Source organism: Perca fluviatilis, chromosome 20 (assembly GCF_010015445.1).
Source record: "Perca fluviatilis chromosome 20, GENO_Pfluv_1.0, whole genome shotgun sequence".
NCBI lineage: Eukaryota > Metazoa > Chordata > Actinopteri > Perciformes > Percidae > Perca > Perca fluviatilis.
The window spans coordinates 31,905,444-31,920,556 of NC_053131.1; the positions used below are offsets into that span (position 1 = coordinate 31,905,444).

Sequence of the window (15,113 nt, forward strand, 5' to 3'; positions counted from 1 at the left end):
TTATTTTGAACCTCACAACCGGAAGTGCTCAATTTGTATACGTCCGGATTTTACCTATAGTTATAATACACACAAATGGCTCAAACACTGTTACTGATCAACAACTTGTTTTATAAATCGGTCTCATAGGGTTTCAATGAATTATTAGCCTACTTTTAATTTTTGTTATTTTTAATACCAAAATAATGTTACCGCAGCTGCAGCAATCCTAGTAGTAGGCTACTAGAAACAGTTACATTGTCACTACTTGCTTATTAAATGGTTAATAAAGCATTTCATTAATGCTTTGTAGATCCGTTATAAGCCATGTTGGTAAACCATTAATAAATAAAAGCTAAATAAAATGCTGTTTACTAAATAGGCAACCTGTCTTTTGTATATATACAAAGCAAAATAATGTATTGCCAAATTCCAAGACCCTTAAAAAAAAAGTACATTTTTGGTGGCTCAAATGTAAATATTTTTCACCCCCTAGCCCTTCTTGCCTCTGGCTCTGGATATGCAAAAGAGCTGTTCACTAACCAGAGGGTAAATGTGACTGTACAAAGCTTACAGCAGCGCTATTCAACTATACTGTTCTGGGGGACACATTTTCCGAAGCCTAATACACAGTCCCTATTGCACAGCCCTACTTAAAGTTCTGGGTTACTTATTTCTAATAAAACCAAAATTGTTAAGTCTTAACTTTGTCTTTCTCAAACCTACAGAAAGCCTAATTTTCATGCTAAATGATAAAGCAGCAACAGTCAAACTGATGAACTGGAAGTATGTAGTTTTACCAACCAGGTTCATGTTTGTTCATGTTGTTTTCATCTGGTCCCCTGTTGTGTTTCTGTTTCTCCCAGAGGTCGATGGACAGTAAGGCGTTACAGGAGAGGCAGAAGCAGCAGATGGCCAAAGGTCTTCCCAGACAGAAGCCCATCACGGGGGTCAAACAGGTCATCGTTGTTGCTTCAGGGAAAGGCGGAGTGGGCAAGTCCACCACGGCAGGTACAGCATGAACAATCATTAGATCTGACAAAAGACTTTTAGTTACATTTATTCAGCTTAGGTGCTGCCCAAAATGGCTCTGGTGCTGCACCTTATAACGGCGGGGAAAACCCTGTCATTATACGAAATTGGAAAAATTATTTGATAAATAAATTAGGACAATAAGGATGCAAAAGAAAGTACAATTATGTAAAGCAAGTACAAGTAGAAGTTGGCAGGTTTAAAACCAGATTTCTAAATTGTCCAAAAGGCACAAGTGAGTTGATTTTAACTAAAGTTAAAAGCAAAAGTTAAAAGATTTTTCTTAAAATTAAGCCCTATGTTCCCACAGGTTACATTCCATCTGTAGTCCATTGCTGCTGGATAATAGGTTGGGTGTAATTGGCTAGCAAATTGGGGGAAAGGGGGATAAAATCTGTTACAAATTTATGAAAAAGGTTAATGTGGGAACATAGGACCTAATTTTGGAAATAAATCTTAGAAATGTGGGAACATAGGGCCTAATTTTGGAAATAAATCTTAGAAATGTGTGAACATAGGCACGCTCCCGGCTGGCAGTGCAGCGCTGATGCTCAGTGTTGTGCATCTGGAGGCACAAGTCTGCAGAATAAATGTTGAACTACATTTCATCCAGCCGCTTGTCTTTGATGTCTCAGTCGGACGTGTCTAACGTCTGTTTTTCTGTCTCTGCAGTGAATTTAGCTCTTGGAATATTGGCCAACGATCCGGTAAGAAGTCAGCTCTCTTATATCATCACATCACCTTTTTGTTTTCGCTTCACAATGCGTTTTACATTTTAGCCTATCATTTCTTATCCTTTCAGGTCTTAGAGATTTATACAGAAATGCTATCCCGCATCAGGCTGATCTTATGGTGAGATGGTGATACAAAGTGTAGGAGATAGTTCGGGCTGTACCCAATACCATGTCTTAATCTTCAAAGCCTCAGTACTTATCAACAGCAAATGTTCGAAGCGTTGGTGGCAGCGGCGGGGTGTCAAAATTTCGACCACACCTGAAGGCAGCAGAGAAAAATGAAAAAGAGATGAAGCAAGACCACTTTTTGTGGTTGCAGGACACATTTTCTACCTTCGTAGTGTTTCAACCTGTTTTGTTTCAGCGATAGAGGCAGTGATGTTTCCTGTTCTACTGTAACGTTAACGGGACTCGCCTGGCGCGATACAGACTGACGAATCTGATCTCCTGTTACATTATTGTTAATCGCAGGGTGACGTCAGGTTGCTTCTATCCAAAACCTGAATCGGTCTCAACTATTTGCTGCAGGCCTTCAAAATAAATGTAGCGATGTGCGTTTTTGCCAAACTGTCTGAGGAGTGACGACCAGGGTTGGGTATCGGTACCGGTACGTTTAAAACGATTCCGATTCCTAAACCGATTCTTGAAAAACTGAAAAATGACCTCAAAGAAAGGCTCTTTTTATAGAGTTTTTTTTTTTTTTTATTGAAAATTATTTAAATTTAACAATATATTAACGTTTTAAAGTACTTAAATATATAATAAGTAAACCAAAGTCACCAAACACACAACTACAATAATTTTAGGCATTTTAAATGCACTAAAAGCTAGCTAGCTAACGATAGACTAGCAGAGCAAGTGTAATATGTTTACTAGTGATCAAGTGCAGTGAATGGTTAAAATGCTTTTACGTCCGTTTCGGTGAGCCCAGAGGGAAAATATGGCATTTTAAAAGTAGCCTAGTAGCTAACTAACGGTAGACTACAGAGAAAGTGTGATATTGTTACGTCCGTTTCGGAGCGACAGAGGGAAAATATTTCAGTCAACACATTAAGTGGAACTGAAATGAGGAACCGAAATTTGCGTTCTAATGCGGTCCGATTCCTACTGGTTGCGTACCCAACCCTAGAGATGACCGACGCAGTGTTTGTGAATGAATGCTCTGCTGCCAGCGCCTCATTAGAGCGTTTTATGAACGTTCGTGCTAACTTTACCTTTTATCAAATTGCCTGACAACGATACCAGGCTGATACAGAATAACCACACCGACCTCTACGCACTTCACACTGCTTTCTAGTAACTCAACCATTCTCCGTACCTGGCTGAGACAAAACACCACAGTCAATTTCAGCCTGCATGCACTTTTAAAAAAGAAGAAACGTATATTCAAATCCCAGAATTGAAAATCGAATACCTACCTACCTATTGAACGAATATTCGAATATGGGGATCCAGCCCAAGAGATAGTCTTCAGTTAAAGAGTTGTTTCTCCTCTCTTTGTTTCTCTCTCAGCTCAAGTCAGTCGGTCTGTTGGATGCGGACGTTTACGGTCCGTCGATTCCCAAACTGATGAACCTGAAGGGAAACCCGGAGCTCAATGACGGTACAGCACATAGTTTATTACTAGTGGTTCTATAGGGCTGGGAAATATATCTATATTATATATCAATATTTATATATAGAATAGAATACACTTTGAAATTTGTCTTGGGCATATTGCTACATCCTGTTGCTTCACAACACAAACATGTAACGGAAAAGACATTTTAAAATCAACATAAAATCAACATAACAACATAAACATGAGATCAGCATAAGCATCTTAGGACATAAAGGAAGGACACATATAACTGTACAGACAGTACGACATCAGTTTGAAATTTCTGTAACTGTAAACTTACTTCAACTTTTTTAATCTTCTTCTCCAGACAATCTTATGATCCCTCTCATTAACTACGGCGTTCCTTGGTGAGTCCCTCCAGTCCAAGCATTATGTCATCAAGATCCCTGCACGAAATGCTCGTGCTTGGGGGGGAATCATTGGAATAGTTGGGTCTCTGTAAATTACAGAGTGTGGTCTAGACCTACTCTATCTGTAAAGAGTCTTTAGATAACTCTTGTTATGATTTGATACTATCAACAAAAATTAAATTGAAATTGAATTGACCGGCTCTGAATTCCCCCCCCCTCTCTCTCTCAGCATGTCAATGGGGTTCCTGGTGGACGATGTGGCTCCGATCGTGTGGAGGGGGCTGATGGTGATGTCAGCGATAGAGAAACTGCTCAGACAGGTGAGAATGGCCAACAAAACAGGAATAACTTCTATTAGGTGTGTGTGTGTGTGTGTGTGTGTGTGTGTGTGTGTGTGTGTGTGTGTGTGTGTGTGTGTGTGTGTGTGTGTGTGTGTGTGTGTGTGTGTGTGTGTGTGTGCGCGAAGGCAATTTCAGAGACTTGTGCATTTTTGTAATCCTCAGACAACACTGACATCAAGTGGCCGCTTGTAGGAATTCCACCATGTAGAAGCTGAACTTCTCATGCAGTCATACATTGTTATAGACATTATTATAGTGTGTGTGTGTGTGTGTGTGTGTGTGTGTGTGTGTGTGTGTGTGTGTGTGTGTGTGTGTGTGTGTGTGTGTTCTTGTAGGTGGACTGGGGGTCTCTGGACTACCTGGTAGTCGACATGCCTCCTGGTACAGGAGACGTCCAATTGTCAATCTCCCAGAACATCCCAGTCGCAGGTCAGTCACACATTATAACTAAATTGCAAATGATGCAAAATAGGTATTATTTTTTTATTTTTACAAGTTTTAAGTTGAAGGAGTTTTTAGTTTCGGGTCACCGACAGAAGAAGTTTAAACTGCTCAGCATTAAATAAAGGCGTGTCTGCGTTTTGTTTTGCCGTGCAGGGGCGGTCATCGTGTCCACGCCGCAGGATATCGCCCTGCTGGACGCTCGCCGAGGAGCCGAGATGTTCAAGAAAGTTAACGTGCCGGTAAAGTGTGTGTGTGTGTGTGTGTGTGTGTGTGTGTGTGTGTGTGTGCGTGTGTGTGTGCGTGTGCGTGTGCGTGTTTGATGTTTCTACAGAATGAGGGTTGAGGCTACGGCAGGGTCATCGCGTTGTGTTTGACCTTTCCTGCAGGTTCTCGGCCTGGTGCAGAACATGAGCGTCTTCCAGTGTCCCAACTGTAACCACCAGACTCACATCTTCGGCTCTGACGGGGCCCGGCAGCTCGCAGACACACTGGGAGTCAAATTATTAGGTACGTGTGAGGTGTGAAAGCTCATTTGAACTCTGTGAAATATTATAATATTATATTATATTCTCCTGTGGGTTCACTGGCCAGTTTTGATTATTGGGGCGGTTGTAACCCTCCCTCATTCCCCCCAGTTAATTTACGCTCGCGTATAGCAGCGTAGCAGAGCTATTTTTATTTGGCCCATATTCTCCAAACTGTCCGTTCATACCGGGCTACGTCTCGTCTATTTCTTCCGCAAGACGCGAGCGTATGTGTCAAGCCAGGCAGGTGATCACATACAGGAAGACCACAGTGCAGCCGGAGTCTTTACAAAAATAAAACACATTTCAAAATAAAACACCCAGATTCATGGTGATTTTGGCGGTCTTGACTTCTCACAGCGACAGAGAGAGTGACACACACATACACACACGTACACACGCCCGTATCTACGCTTCACAGTCTATACGCACAATACGCCACCCGCACGTTTTAACTGTTACTGTTAAAAGAGTTGACTGTGGCAGAATAATTTATACCAAGATGGATGTTTTTTCTGAGACTTTTGTTGATGTTATTTAGGTTTTTAAAGACATACATCTGCAAATCTACCCCCTTCAGAAGAAAAAAAAGAGTACAACAAAGTTTGTCGCAGGTTATTTTTAATTAATTATTCCGTCAGTTTTTATTTCAAAATGTCCTTTAAGTGACGATGTCCTCTTCGCTACTAAGTCTTTATCTGTAAGTAGAGCCAAACAGGGCAGAGTCAGTTATGTTATAAAGATGTAAATCCCTCCAAGTTCATCCAAAAATATAAAAAAGAATTGCTATTAAATTGCCCGCTTTACAAAATCAGTCTACAGGCAAAAAGTTGAAAAGTTAGCAGCGTCTGCGTCATCTTGTCTCTATACATCTAACTTTTTTTTATACATTTCATGCATTTTATCCATTATTTTCAGAAAAGAGTAAACAGGAAATAAAAATCTTGTCCTCAAAATCCGGTTTCTCTTTGCAGAATAAACTGCAGCTGGTTGTTTCTGGTGATTTTGACTGATTTCACCTTTTATATCTTGTTTAATCTCCAGGTGACGTTCCTCTTCATCTAAACATCAGAGAGATGTCAGACAGAGGGAAACCAGTGGTCGTCTCTTCTCCCGACAGCCCAGAGGTCTCTATTCTATTGTATTTTATTAAATGTTATTATATTCTGTTAATAGCTGCATTGCTACAGATCCCCTAAAAGGACATGGGGGATTTCTTTTCTTTTTTCTTGTGAGCACAAGAAACTTTTCTCGTGAGCGTGAGATTCTTTCGCGTGCTCACGAGAAAAGTTTCTTCTTCAATCTAAGGCTAGTCTCGCTTTGCCAGACCCTCCTCCAAAGCGCACTGAAGAAGGGTCTGACTACTCCACATAGCATTCGGTGATGGGAGGAAAACGTGCTGTGGTTTAATGGCATTTCTTTAATCCAATCAGAATCGTCGGGGCGGTGCTAAACTCAGCACAGAGCCGCTGCAAAGTAGTCACGCGAGAGAAAACTCCGATTGGACAGATAGTCTAGCTAGCTGTCTGGATTTACCCTGCAGAGATCTGAGGAGCAGTTAACCATAGTCCTCACAAATCAGCCGGAGGTTAGAACCCCAACACAGAGACAGAGGAAGGGGACGGACATCCGGTGGAAAAGAGGGACATACGGCGGAATTTGCAGCGGCAACGGAGCAATCCCCGAAGTGGAACGTCGTGGCTATAGACTAGTCTAAGACTAGCAAAATGATGCTAAGGAAGTACTGCTAACGTTATGTGGCTAAAGTTAATATCTCACATACACAGCATGAAATTGGTCAACAGTTACTTGCTCATCGCTACATATGTTGATGACACTATGCGGTACATTTTGTTGCGTTTCCAGGAAGATGAATACCTCCTCCTCGGCACGAGGTACTTTCACTGGTCATGAGAAAAGTTTTTTGTGCGCACCAGAAAGTTTCTACTGCTCATAAGTTAAATTTCTTGTGCTCACAAAAAAAAAAATCCCCATGTTGCTTTAGGGGCTCCTTATTTAGTTTGAAGTTTCCATGAAAAAAACATATTTCTGTTTGCCTGCAATTCACGATGCTTTGAGGTGTATTTTTATTTGCTGTGTGTGTGTGTGTGTGTGTGTGTGTGTGTGTGTGTGTGTGTGTGTGTGTGTGTGTGTGTGTGTGTGTGTGTGTGTGTGTTGCCTCTCCAGGCGGAGGCGTACAGGAAGGTGGCGTCTGCCGTGGTCCAGAGACTCGAGGAAGTCAACACTTAATCGATGTAAACTGGGAGCGCGCATGACGACACACGAAACACACACAAACAGAAACGCACAAACATCTTTGTTGTCGAACGCACGATAAGTTAGATCTAAAGCACTTTTGTGTACTGTGTATTAGTACTGCAGTAGTAACATTATTTTAATATTTAAATCTTAATTTTGGCGGGCCCGAATGGCAGCGAGAGGTAACTGTTTAATGTATTTAAATTTCATTACCCAGAGTTCCAATGCAGTATTAATAAATGCCAATAAACTCAAGAAACAAACAGATAAGACGACAGGACAATAACTTCATATTACTGCAATCTGGTTTGAGAAATTTAATCCTCAGTTTGGATCAGTAATCCAAGATAGTTTTACTAAATCTAGACAAAAGTTGGGATTCATTTGTTCAATTCATATCGAGTATCTCTCTTTTAGTGCTTTAAAACTTGTATCAACTTAATATCTAACTCTCTTTTTCATAATATACACACTATATTCACAATAAATGACACTTTGGTCACATAACAGTTCTAATTATGTGTTCTTCTAATAAAACGGTGCAGGAAAACTGAAGCTGATAAAACGACGTTGGCTCTTCACACCCATCACTATGTCATGCATGTAGATCATTTTGAATTTAAATATGTATATATTTCTCAGACTAGTGATTTGTTCCAAATGTTTACGCTATTGATTTCTCAAACGATTCAAATAAACGTTTAAGTCTCTGTGACGTGTACGTATCCATGCTTGTTTTGTACGACACAAAAATAGAAACGCATAAATGCATTTATATAGATAAATATGCCTGATGATGAAATGTCTCGTTTTGGTTTGTGTCATACAAACGAAGCACGGGAGAGAGGTCATGTTTGGATTAGGAAAAAGTCTGACAATTTGTGAATGAAAAATAATATGTGAAGAAAATCTCTTTAATCCTTTAGCGCAGGGGTCTTTTTTAAGCCCAGGACCCCTAAACGTCTATTGTATCCCATCCCATTTATTGTATAAAATGAGGTTGCATATTAAACTGGGCCTATGATAAATTGTGGGCAGCCTAAAGCCTTTATACTTTTTTGCATCGAATACTAAGCTATTAAAATAGTAATTGTTGGCATGATCTTTTAATGTTACACATACATGTGGCACAGTAAATCTTTAGGATTGAAGGTGCTTTAGGTACGATTGTGAAGATCCAGGACTTAGCCAAAAATTTTGAACGTCGACAACTTCTCAGTCCCTGCCCCCCTTTCCGCTAAAGCCCAAAACTGTCTCCTAAGCCCCTCCCCCCACAAGGGAGAATGAATGCGTGTGCATGAGCAGTGATTGGCACGCAGTTAGACACCCATTAATATAATGAAAAGTATTATTCAGGTAAGAGAAAGAGACAGACATGTCAGTATGACTGAACCATTACAGGTTTGTACGGTATGCCCTAAATTTGGAAAAAAGTGTGAAAAGACATTAAGGTTAGCATAAACTTTGAGCAAAATCTAAGGGCGCTGACACACAGAGCCGATAATCGGCCGTTGGACAGTCTGGCGAGGTCGGTGACTCGAGTCTGTTCGGTGTGTCCCGTGCCGTCGTCTGTCCGGGGGGCTGTCGGCGTTCATTTTGGCCGACCTGACATGTTCAGTCGGCGGCAGGGCAGTCGGGACTCACCCGGAAACGGCGAGCGGAATGAGCGTGACGAGAGTCTCTCAAAATCTGACGAAAATCTTTTAAACTGACCTTTGTTGATCTGAAATGAAGACAGATTCAGCAACTGAACGGCCTATTTCTCTCTTCTGGCTTTGAATTTCCGGAGAAAACAAACCCACGTGACTCGTTCGTCCAATCAGCTGCCGGTTTTCATTTCTTGGGCAACAATACAGAGTAGCACGGCCTGCTGCTATGGAGATGTATTACGATTCCCGCACGCGCAGAACGTACGCTCAAGTCGGTGTCGTCTCAGTGTGTTCCGAGGCAGTTTTTTGGACCTCGGGGACCCGACTGATCAGTCCGACTGGCTTTTCTGCCGACTGTCGGCCGTCCGGTTGGTGTGTAACTGCTTTAAGAGGGTGCAGTTGTTCCTGGATTTAGTCTGATTTTGACCCAGAATGAGCCAGCTGCATGTCATTTGGCTCAGATCCTCCCACTCAGTGCTCCTCTCCATAGCTGTCTTACTGTATGTTATGTTAGAGGTTAAACATTTTAAAGGTGATAATTCAGGGCTAGTGAAGTGAACCTGTCGAGTGATTTTGTTTGGGGTAATAGTTTTTACATTGACTCAGGCAGGTTAGATAGCAAAGTCTACTTAGACAGCGATACATTTTGAAAAATAAAACTTGTGTTTTGCTTAAATATCTGATCCTTCTGCTATTACGGAACACAATTTTGGCTGTTTATAGCATTATCTCTTTTAATGTGATAAGAACACAAAATAATAATTTTGACTATGTATTGGTATGTATTTTACGGTAGTGTAAGGTGCTGGAAAAACCTTTAAAATGGATCTTGAAAGTGCTTGAATTTGACCTTGGAAAAGGTGAACGAACCCTGTAGAGACTACTTTACATATAGGCCTCTGGGGATTTATCTTTGCTAATAATATGTTGAATTCATGGTAAGACATTTTCATTTTTGAAATTTTTTTTAGAAAATGACAATAATTTGAAGGCCCCCCCTGACTTTGAGGACCCCCTAGGGGCCACGGACCCCCTGTTGAAGATCTCTGCTTTAGAGAAACAATATTTTTGTTGATCAAGATAGACAGTAAAGAGTCCATGAAGGCACAATGGTTACCGGGGATTTATTTTCAAGTTTAGAGTCAAGTTTTGTGGGACAGAAGAGAAGTCCGATCCAGGATTTTACAGCACGGTGCACTGCTACGTACAAACAGCAGAGGGAGCTTGTTGCATATTGAATTGAAAGAAAATGTCATCACAACATAAAATATCTCATTTCTTATCTATGATCTGAACCAGAAACTTCCATGTTACATCTTTAACTGCTGATGTAGTTTTTAGGGCTAATCATTTAAGTCGTGTTACGGTTAAATACTCTTGAGGAATAATGTTTAAATGTACTTTTATTCATGAGGAAGATTCCCCACCAGTCTAGAGATTGTTTTCAATATTTCCGTTTTTGCATCTTTTGTTTTCTTACTTTAGTACATAACATTAATCTCTTTTCATCATTATTAGGATTATAACTATTTGTAATAATATTTTCAGTTTCTACATTTTGAAGGTTACGTTTTATCATTCTTTTTTTTATTAAGGCGGGAATATCTTTTTGAATTGAATCTTGTTAAACTTAAAATGTAATGATTTAACTGACTTTTTTTTTACAAACACCAATTCCAATGAAGTTGGGACATTGTGTAAAACGTATATAAAAACAAAATATAATGATTTGCAAATCCTTTTCAACACTACAAAGACAAGATGTTTAATGTTCAAACTAATAAACTTTATTGTTTGTTTTTTTTGAAAATATTCACTCATTTTGAATTTGATGCCTGCAACACGTTCCAAAAAAAGCTGGGACAGGGGCATGTTTACCACTGTGTTACATCCCCTTTCCTTAAAACACTCAATAAGCTTTTGGGAACTGAGGACACTAATTGTTGAAGCTTTGTAGATGGAATTCTTTCCCATTCTTGCTTGATGTATGACTTCAAGGGGGGTCTCCGTTGTTGTATTTTGCGCTTCATAATGCGCCACACGTTTTCAACGGGAGACAGGTCTGGACTGCAGGCAGGCTGGTCTAGTACCTGCACTCTTTTACTACGAAGCCACGCTGTTGTAATACGTGCAGAATGTGGCTTAGCGTTGTCTTGCTGAACTAAGCAGGGACGTCCCTGAAAAAGACGACTTGGATGGCAGCATATGCTGCTCCAAAACCTGTATGTACCTGTACCTTTCAGCTCGCCTAGAAATCTAGACGCACCCTAGCGGCAGCAAATGTAATTTGCAGCCAGGGTCTCTGCCAACTCTCTGTTGGCTTGCGAGCTGGAAAAACCAAACTCTGGTCAGGCCAATCATATCGTGTATAGAGTCGGTGGGCCGGCTTAAAGTGCCCATATTATGAAAAAAAATCACTTTTTCTGGGATTTGGGTGTTATTTTGTGTCTGTGGTGCTTCCATACGCATTCAAACTTTGAAACAAAAACATCCATGCTGTTTTGAGTGAGATATGGTTTCTGAATGTGTCCTGACTTCATGCTCCGGGTGAGCTGGTCAAAATCTGCACAGCTTTCTACGTCACTAGCCGAGACGAGGGGCATAGGGGGCTAACCGTTAGCATGCTAGCTCGTTCTCAATGGCAAAACACTGCTACAACACACACAAATTCACCCTAATCTACTAAATAAATTGTATAGAACTACTTCCGTGTCCCTGTTCTGCAGGTATTCCACGCAAAGTTGGAAGTGCGCCATCGTTTATAAGAAGTCTCCCGGCTAATCCTGCCTTGTACAGGCCGAAGTTGCAGTGGTGGCCTGAAGGTTGGGACTGGGAGATCGCAGGTTCAGTCCCCACACCAACAGGATCAAATCTGGATGGGGAAAGTGACAACACTTGTCCCTCCCTCATTACCACCACTGAGGTGCCCTTGAGCAAGGCCCTTAACCCCAACCGCTCCAGTGGAGCTGCTCAGTGGCCAGCAGATCAGACTGTGGTTGTACTGGACAGCTTCCGGGTATCAATGTGGAACTGTGTGAATGTGACAGGTTGTCGTTGCAAATGAGAAGTTGTTCTCAATCGATTTAATAAAAAAAATAGGTTTGCTGCACCCTGCCCTCACTCTCAGGTTTCCTAACAATTAAAGGAAAAAAAAAAGGCCTGAAAATAATCTTAAAGAAAAGAAAATGCGTTGATCTTTGTGGGCCCTCTGCTGACAGGGACAGGGACAGGGGTTGCAAATTAGTCATGGCTATAAACCTGTATGCATGGCATCTACTTTGTATTTTTTATAAAGCAATGTTCTATGCATTTGTCCCTGTCAAATAAACATTAAATAAAAAAATAATAATTATGAGGGCCCTGCATACCCTATCCCCTTTCCCCTCCGTTCCGAGAACTTGATCGGTTCCTGACATGGTCCGAATATAAACTGCCTCGTTTGATTTTCACTTGATGTTTTTCAGACTGAGCTCATAAGATGTCTGACTGTGTGAAGCTTCTGGATGTTAGGAAATTATGGATGCCAAACGCGCACACGCACGCACAGCATGATGAGGTCGACTATCAGTCAACAATTTCATTCTACCTCTCTCTCTCGCTCTCGCTCTCCCTGCGGAGAATTGACATCAAACTCATTTAACCTTGTATCGGGAAGTCAATTCTATTTCAGCTCAGGAAATGAACCAGAGAGGAGGAGACCGACAAGAGAGGAGAGAGAGGAAAGATACGAAAGAGGAGAGGAGATGAGAGAGAAAAGAAGAGCGGAGAGACAAGAGAGGAGAGGAAAAAAAAAAAAAAAAAAAAAAAAAAAAAAAAAGAAAAAAAAAAAAAAAAAAAAAAAAAAAAAAGAAAAAAAAAAAAAAAAAAAAAAAAAAAAAAAAAAAAAAGGAGAGAGTAGAGGAAGAAACAATCACAAAAAGTCAAAAACAAGTTAAGAAAAGAAAAACCTAAATTAAATAAAAAGAATAAAAAGAAATGCCATGTTTTTCTCCCATCCCGGAATGCTGTGTGGACTAGCCAGACCCTCCTCCGCAGCGCTGTGGAGGAAGGTCTGGCTATGCGAGACTAGGATAGCTAAGATAGGAGAGGAAAGTCAAGTCATTTTATTTGTATAACACATTTAAACGAACAACAGTTGACCCAAAGTGCTTTACAGGTAGAACAGGGAAGGCAGAAACAGTATGCCTTAAAAATACATAATCAAGTGTGCAAATTTCCATGAATATAGTTAGGCAAAGTTAAAGTCAAATAATGTAGCACAGAATAAAACAATGGAACAAAATTTGCAAATACAAAAAGATAAGAAAAAGTTGAGTTCATAGCTCTGAATCTTAAAAAATAAATAAAAAAGGAATTAAAGGGAGTTTAAAGCAAGAGAGTAAAAATATGTCTTCAGTTTTGATTTAAAACTGGCAATTGTATTACAGGATTTGATATGGGGTGGGAGGGCATTCCAGAGTTTGGGGGCTACTACAGAAAAGGCTCGGTCCCCTCTGGATTTTAGGCGTGTCTGTGGGATGACAACGAGTTGTTGGGTTGTGGACCTGAGTTCCCTAATGGTAAGTTTATTTGATTAGGACAATGCACATTAATCAACATTTCTGTAAATGCACCAGTGTTAGCCAGTCGGCTAATTTTCAGCCGTAGTCCTAGTATGCATGTCTTTATGGTGGGAAGAAACCGGAGCACCCGGAGGAAACCCACGCAAACACGGGGAGAACATGCAAACTCCACACAGAAAGGCCCGGGACGACTTGGACTCGAACACAGAACCTTCAGTTTTGCAAGTTCCCGCAATTTCATCGCATAAAATTGCATAAACATCCCGCAAATTCCATCGCATTTTTTAAGAAAACGTGCCGCATAATCAAGGATTTTTGCCCACAATCACAAAACAACTCAACACATTTTTCTGGAAGGACTGGCTAAAAAGGGAGTAGTGGTCATTCTTTTTGGTGCCAGTAAGAAAAGGAAAGAGGAGATGAGATAAAGTGAAGAGAGGAGGGAAAACTTTGAGAGGAAACAAGGACGGAGAGAGAAGGAGGAGGTGAAGCCTGAAACTGTAACAACCTTTGGTGGATATTGGATCCTGGAATAAGAGAGTGGCTACAAAATAAAAGCTCTTGCTAAGAAAGATAGACAGATAGATGTGTTTAATTATTTCACCTCTTTCGGTTTCCCTCCTGCATGTGAGTCATCCCCGCTGAGAGCAGCGACATGAATAATACAACGCGCTGAAATCCATTATTGATTCAGGTTATGGTAAGAAACTAAGAAACTTTTTTCAAGAGAAACTTCTAACCTCACCAGAACCAATTCATCAGAGGCGGCTCAAACAGAAACCTGTTTTCATTAAAGGGAGATTAACGATTAAATAATAATTACATCAATAAAATATATTGCTTTTACCCTTATTAAAGAGCTGAAGTACTGCTGTGGACGGGGGCAGAAGCTAAACGTATATTAGACGCCTTAAGAAATCTATATCTATCTATGTCACGTGGGGCTGGCTGCTGCCGGATTTCAAAACTGACCAAACGAAAATAGTTCACCGAAACGTGTTTCTGAAAACATTTTAGGCGAGAAATAGACCGTGCAGTTGCTGAATCTGTCTCGATTTCAGCTCGACAACGGTCAGTTTAAGAGATTTTACTCAGCTTTTGAGAGGCGCTCCTCGTTTCCATTAAGTTGGCTCGATTCAACTTTATGCAAATGAGGAGCGGCCGACTCGACGCCCCGCGGCGCTACCACAATGCATTGCACGGTTGCTTCCATAGACACGAATGGGAAGCGTGGAAATGACGCCGACAATGGACACGTACCATTAGTTTGTTTAGTTTTGTTAGTTGTGTTACATATCTATAAGTCTCTATCTCAACTGCATCATTCATGGACTGTCAATCATGACTGAAACCACTCCCCTGTCCATGGTTAGATAACTCCGCCCCTTCAGGCCTGGGACTCTCTTTTCCCTCCAAACCAAACCACCCCGGGCAGAACAAAGAGAGGATTGATATTGAGGAGTTCAATCGCGTTTAAGTAAAGAGACGGTCCCTCCAGAAAAACGTGATTATGCGATCGCAGTTGCTCCAGAGGCGTGTGACCTCTGACATACATAGCAATTGTCAGTCGCTTTGGATAAAAGCGTCAGCTAAATGACATGTAATGTTAAATGACATG

General features: G+C 40.9%; 1 protein-coding gene across 1 annotated transcript in view; it reads left to right on the forward strand.

Annotated features, from left to right (window-relative positions):
• nubpl (nucleotide binding protein-like) overlaps nucleotides 1–8,312 on the forward strand; it is an 8,771-nt gene extending 459 nt beyond the window's left edge. The window contains exons 2-11 of the mRNA XM_039787030.1: nucleotides 846–990; nucleotides 1,684–1,718; nucleotides 3,258–3,348; nucleotides 3,674–3,713; nucleotides 3,946–4,036; nucleotides 4,393–4,486; nucleotides 4,655–4,740; nucleotides 4,888–5,008; nucleotides 6,070–6,152; nucleotides 7,213–8,312. Coding sequence (XP_039642964.1) covers nucleotides 846–990; nucleotides 1,684–1,718; nucleotides 3,258–3,348; nucleotides 3,674–3,713; nucleotides 3,946–4,036; nucleotides 4,393–4,486; nucleotides 4,655–4,740; nucleotides 4,888–5,008; nucleotides 6,070–6,152; nucleotides 7,213–7,275 — 849 coding nt within the window. The 3' untranslated portion in view covers nucleotides 7,276–8,312. The remainder of the gene's footprint in view (nucleotides 1–845; nucleotides 991–1,683; nucleotides 1,719–3,257; nucleotides 3,349–3,673; nucleotides 3,714–3,945; nucleotides 4,037–4,392; nucleotides 4,487–4,654; nucleotides 4,741–4,887; nucleotides 5,009–6,069; nucleotides 6,153–7,212) is intronic.
• Nucleotides 8,313–15,113: the final 6,801 nt, after the last annotated feature.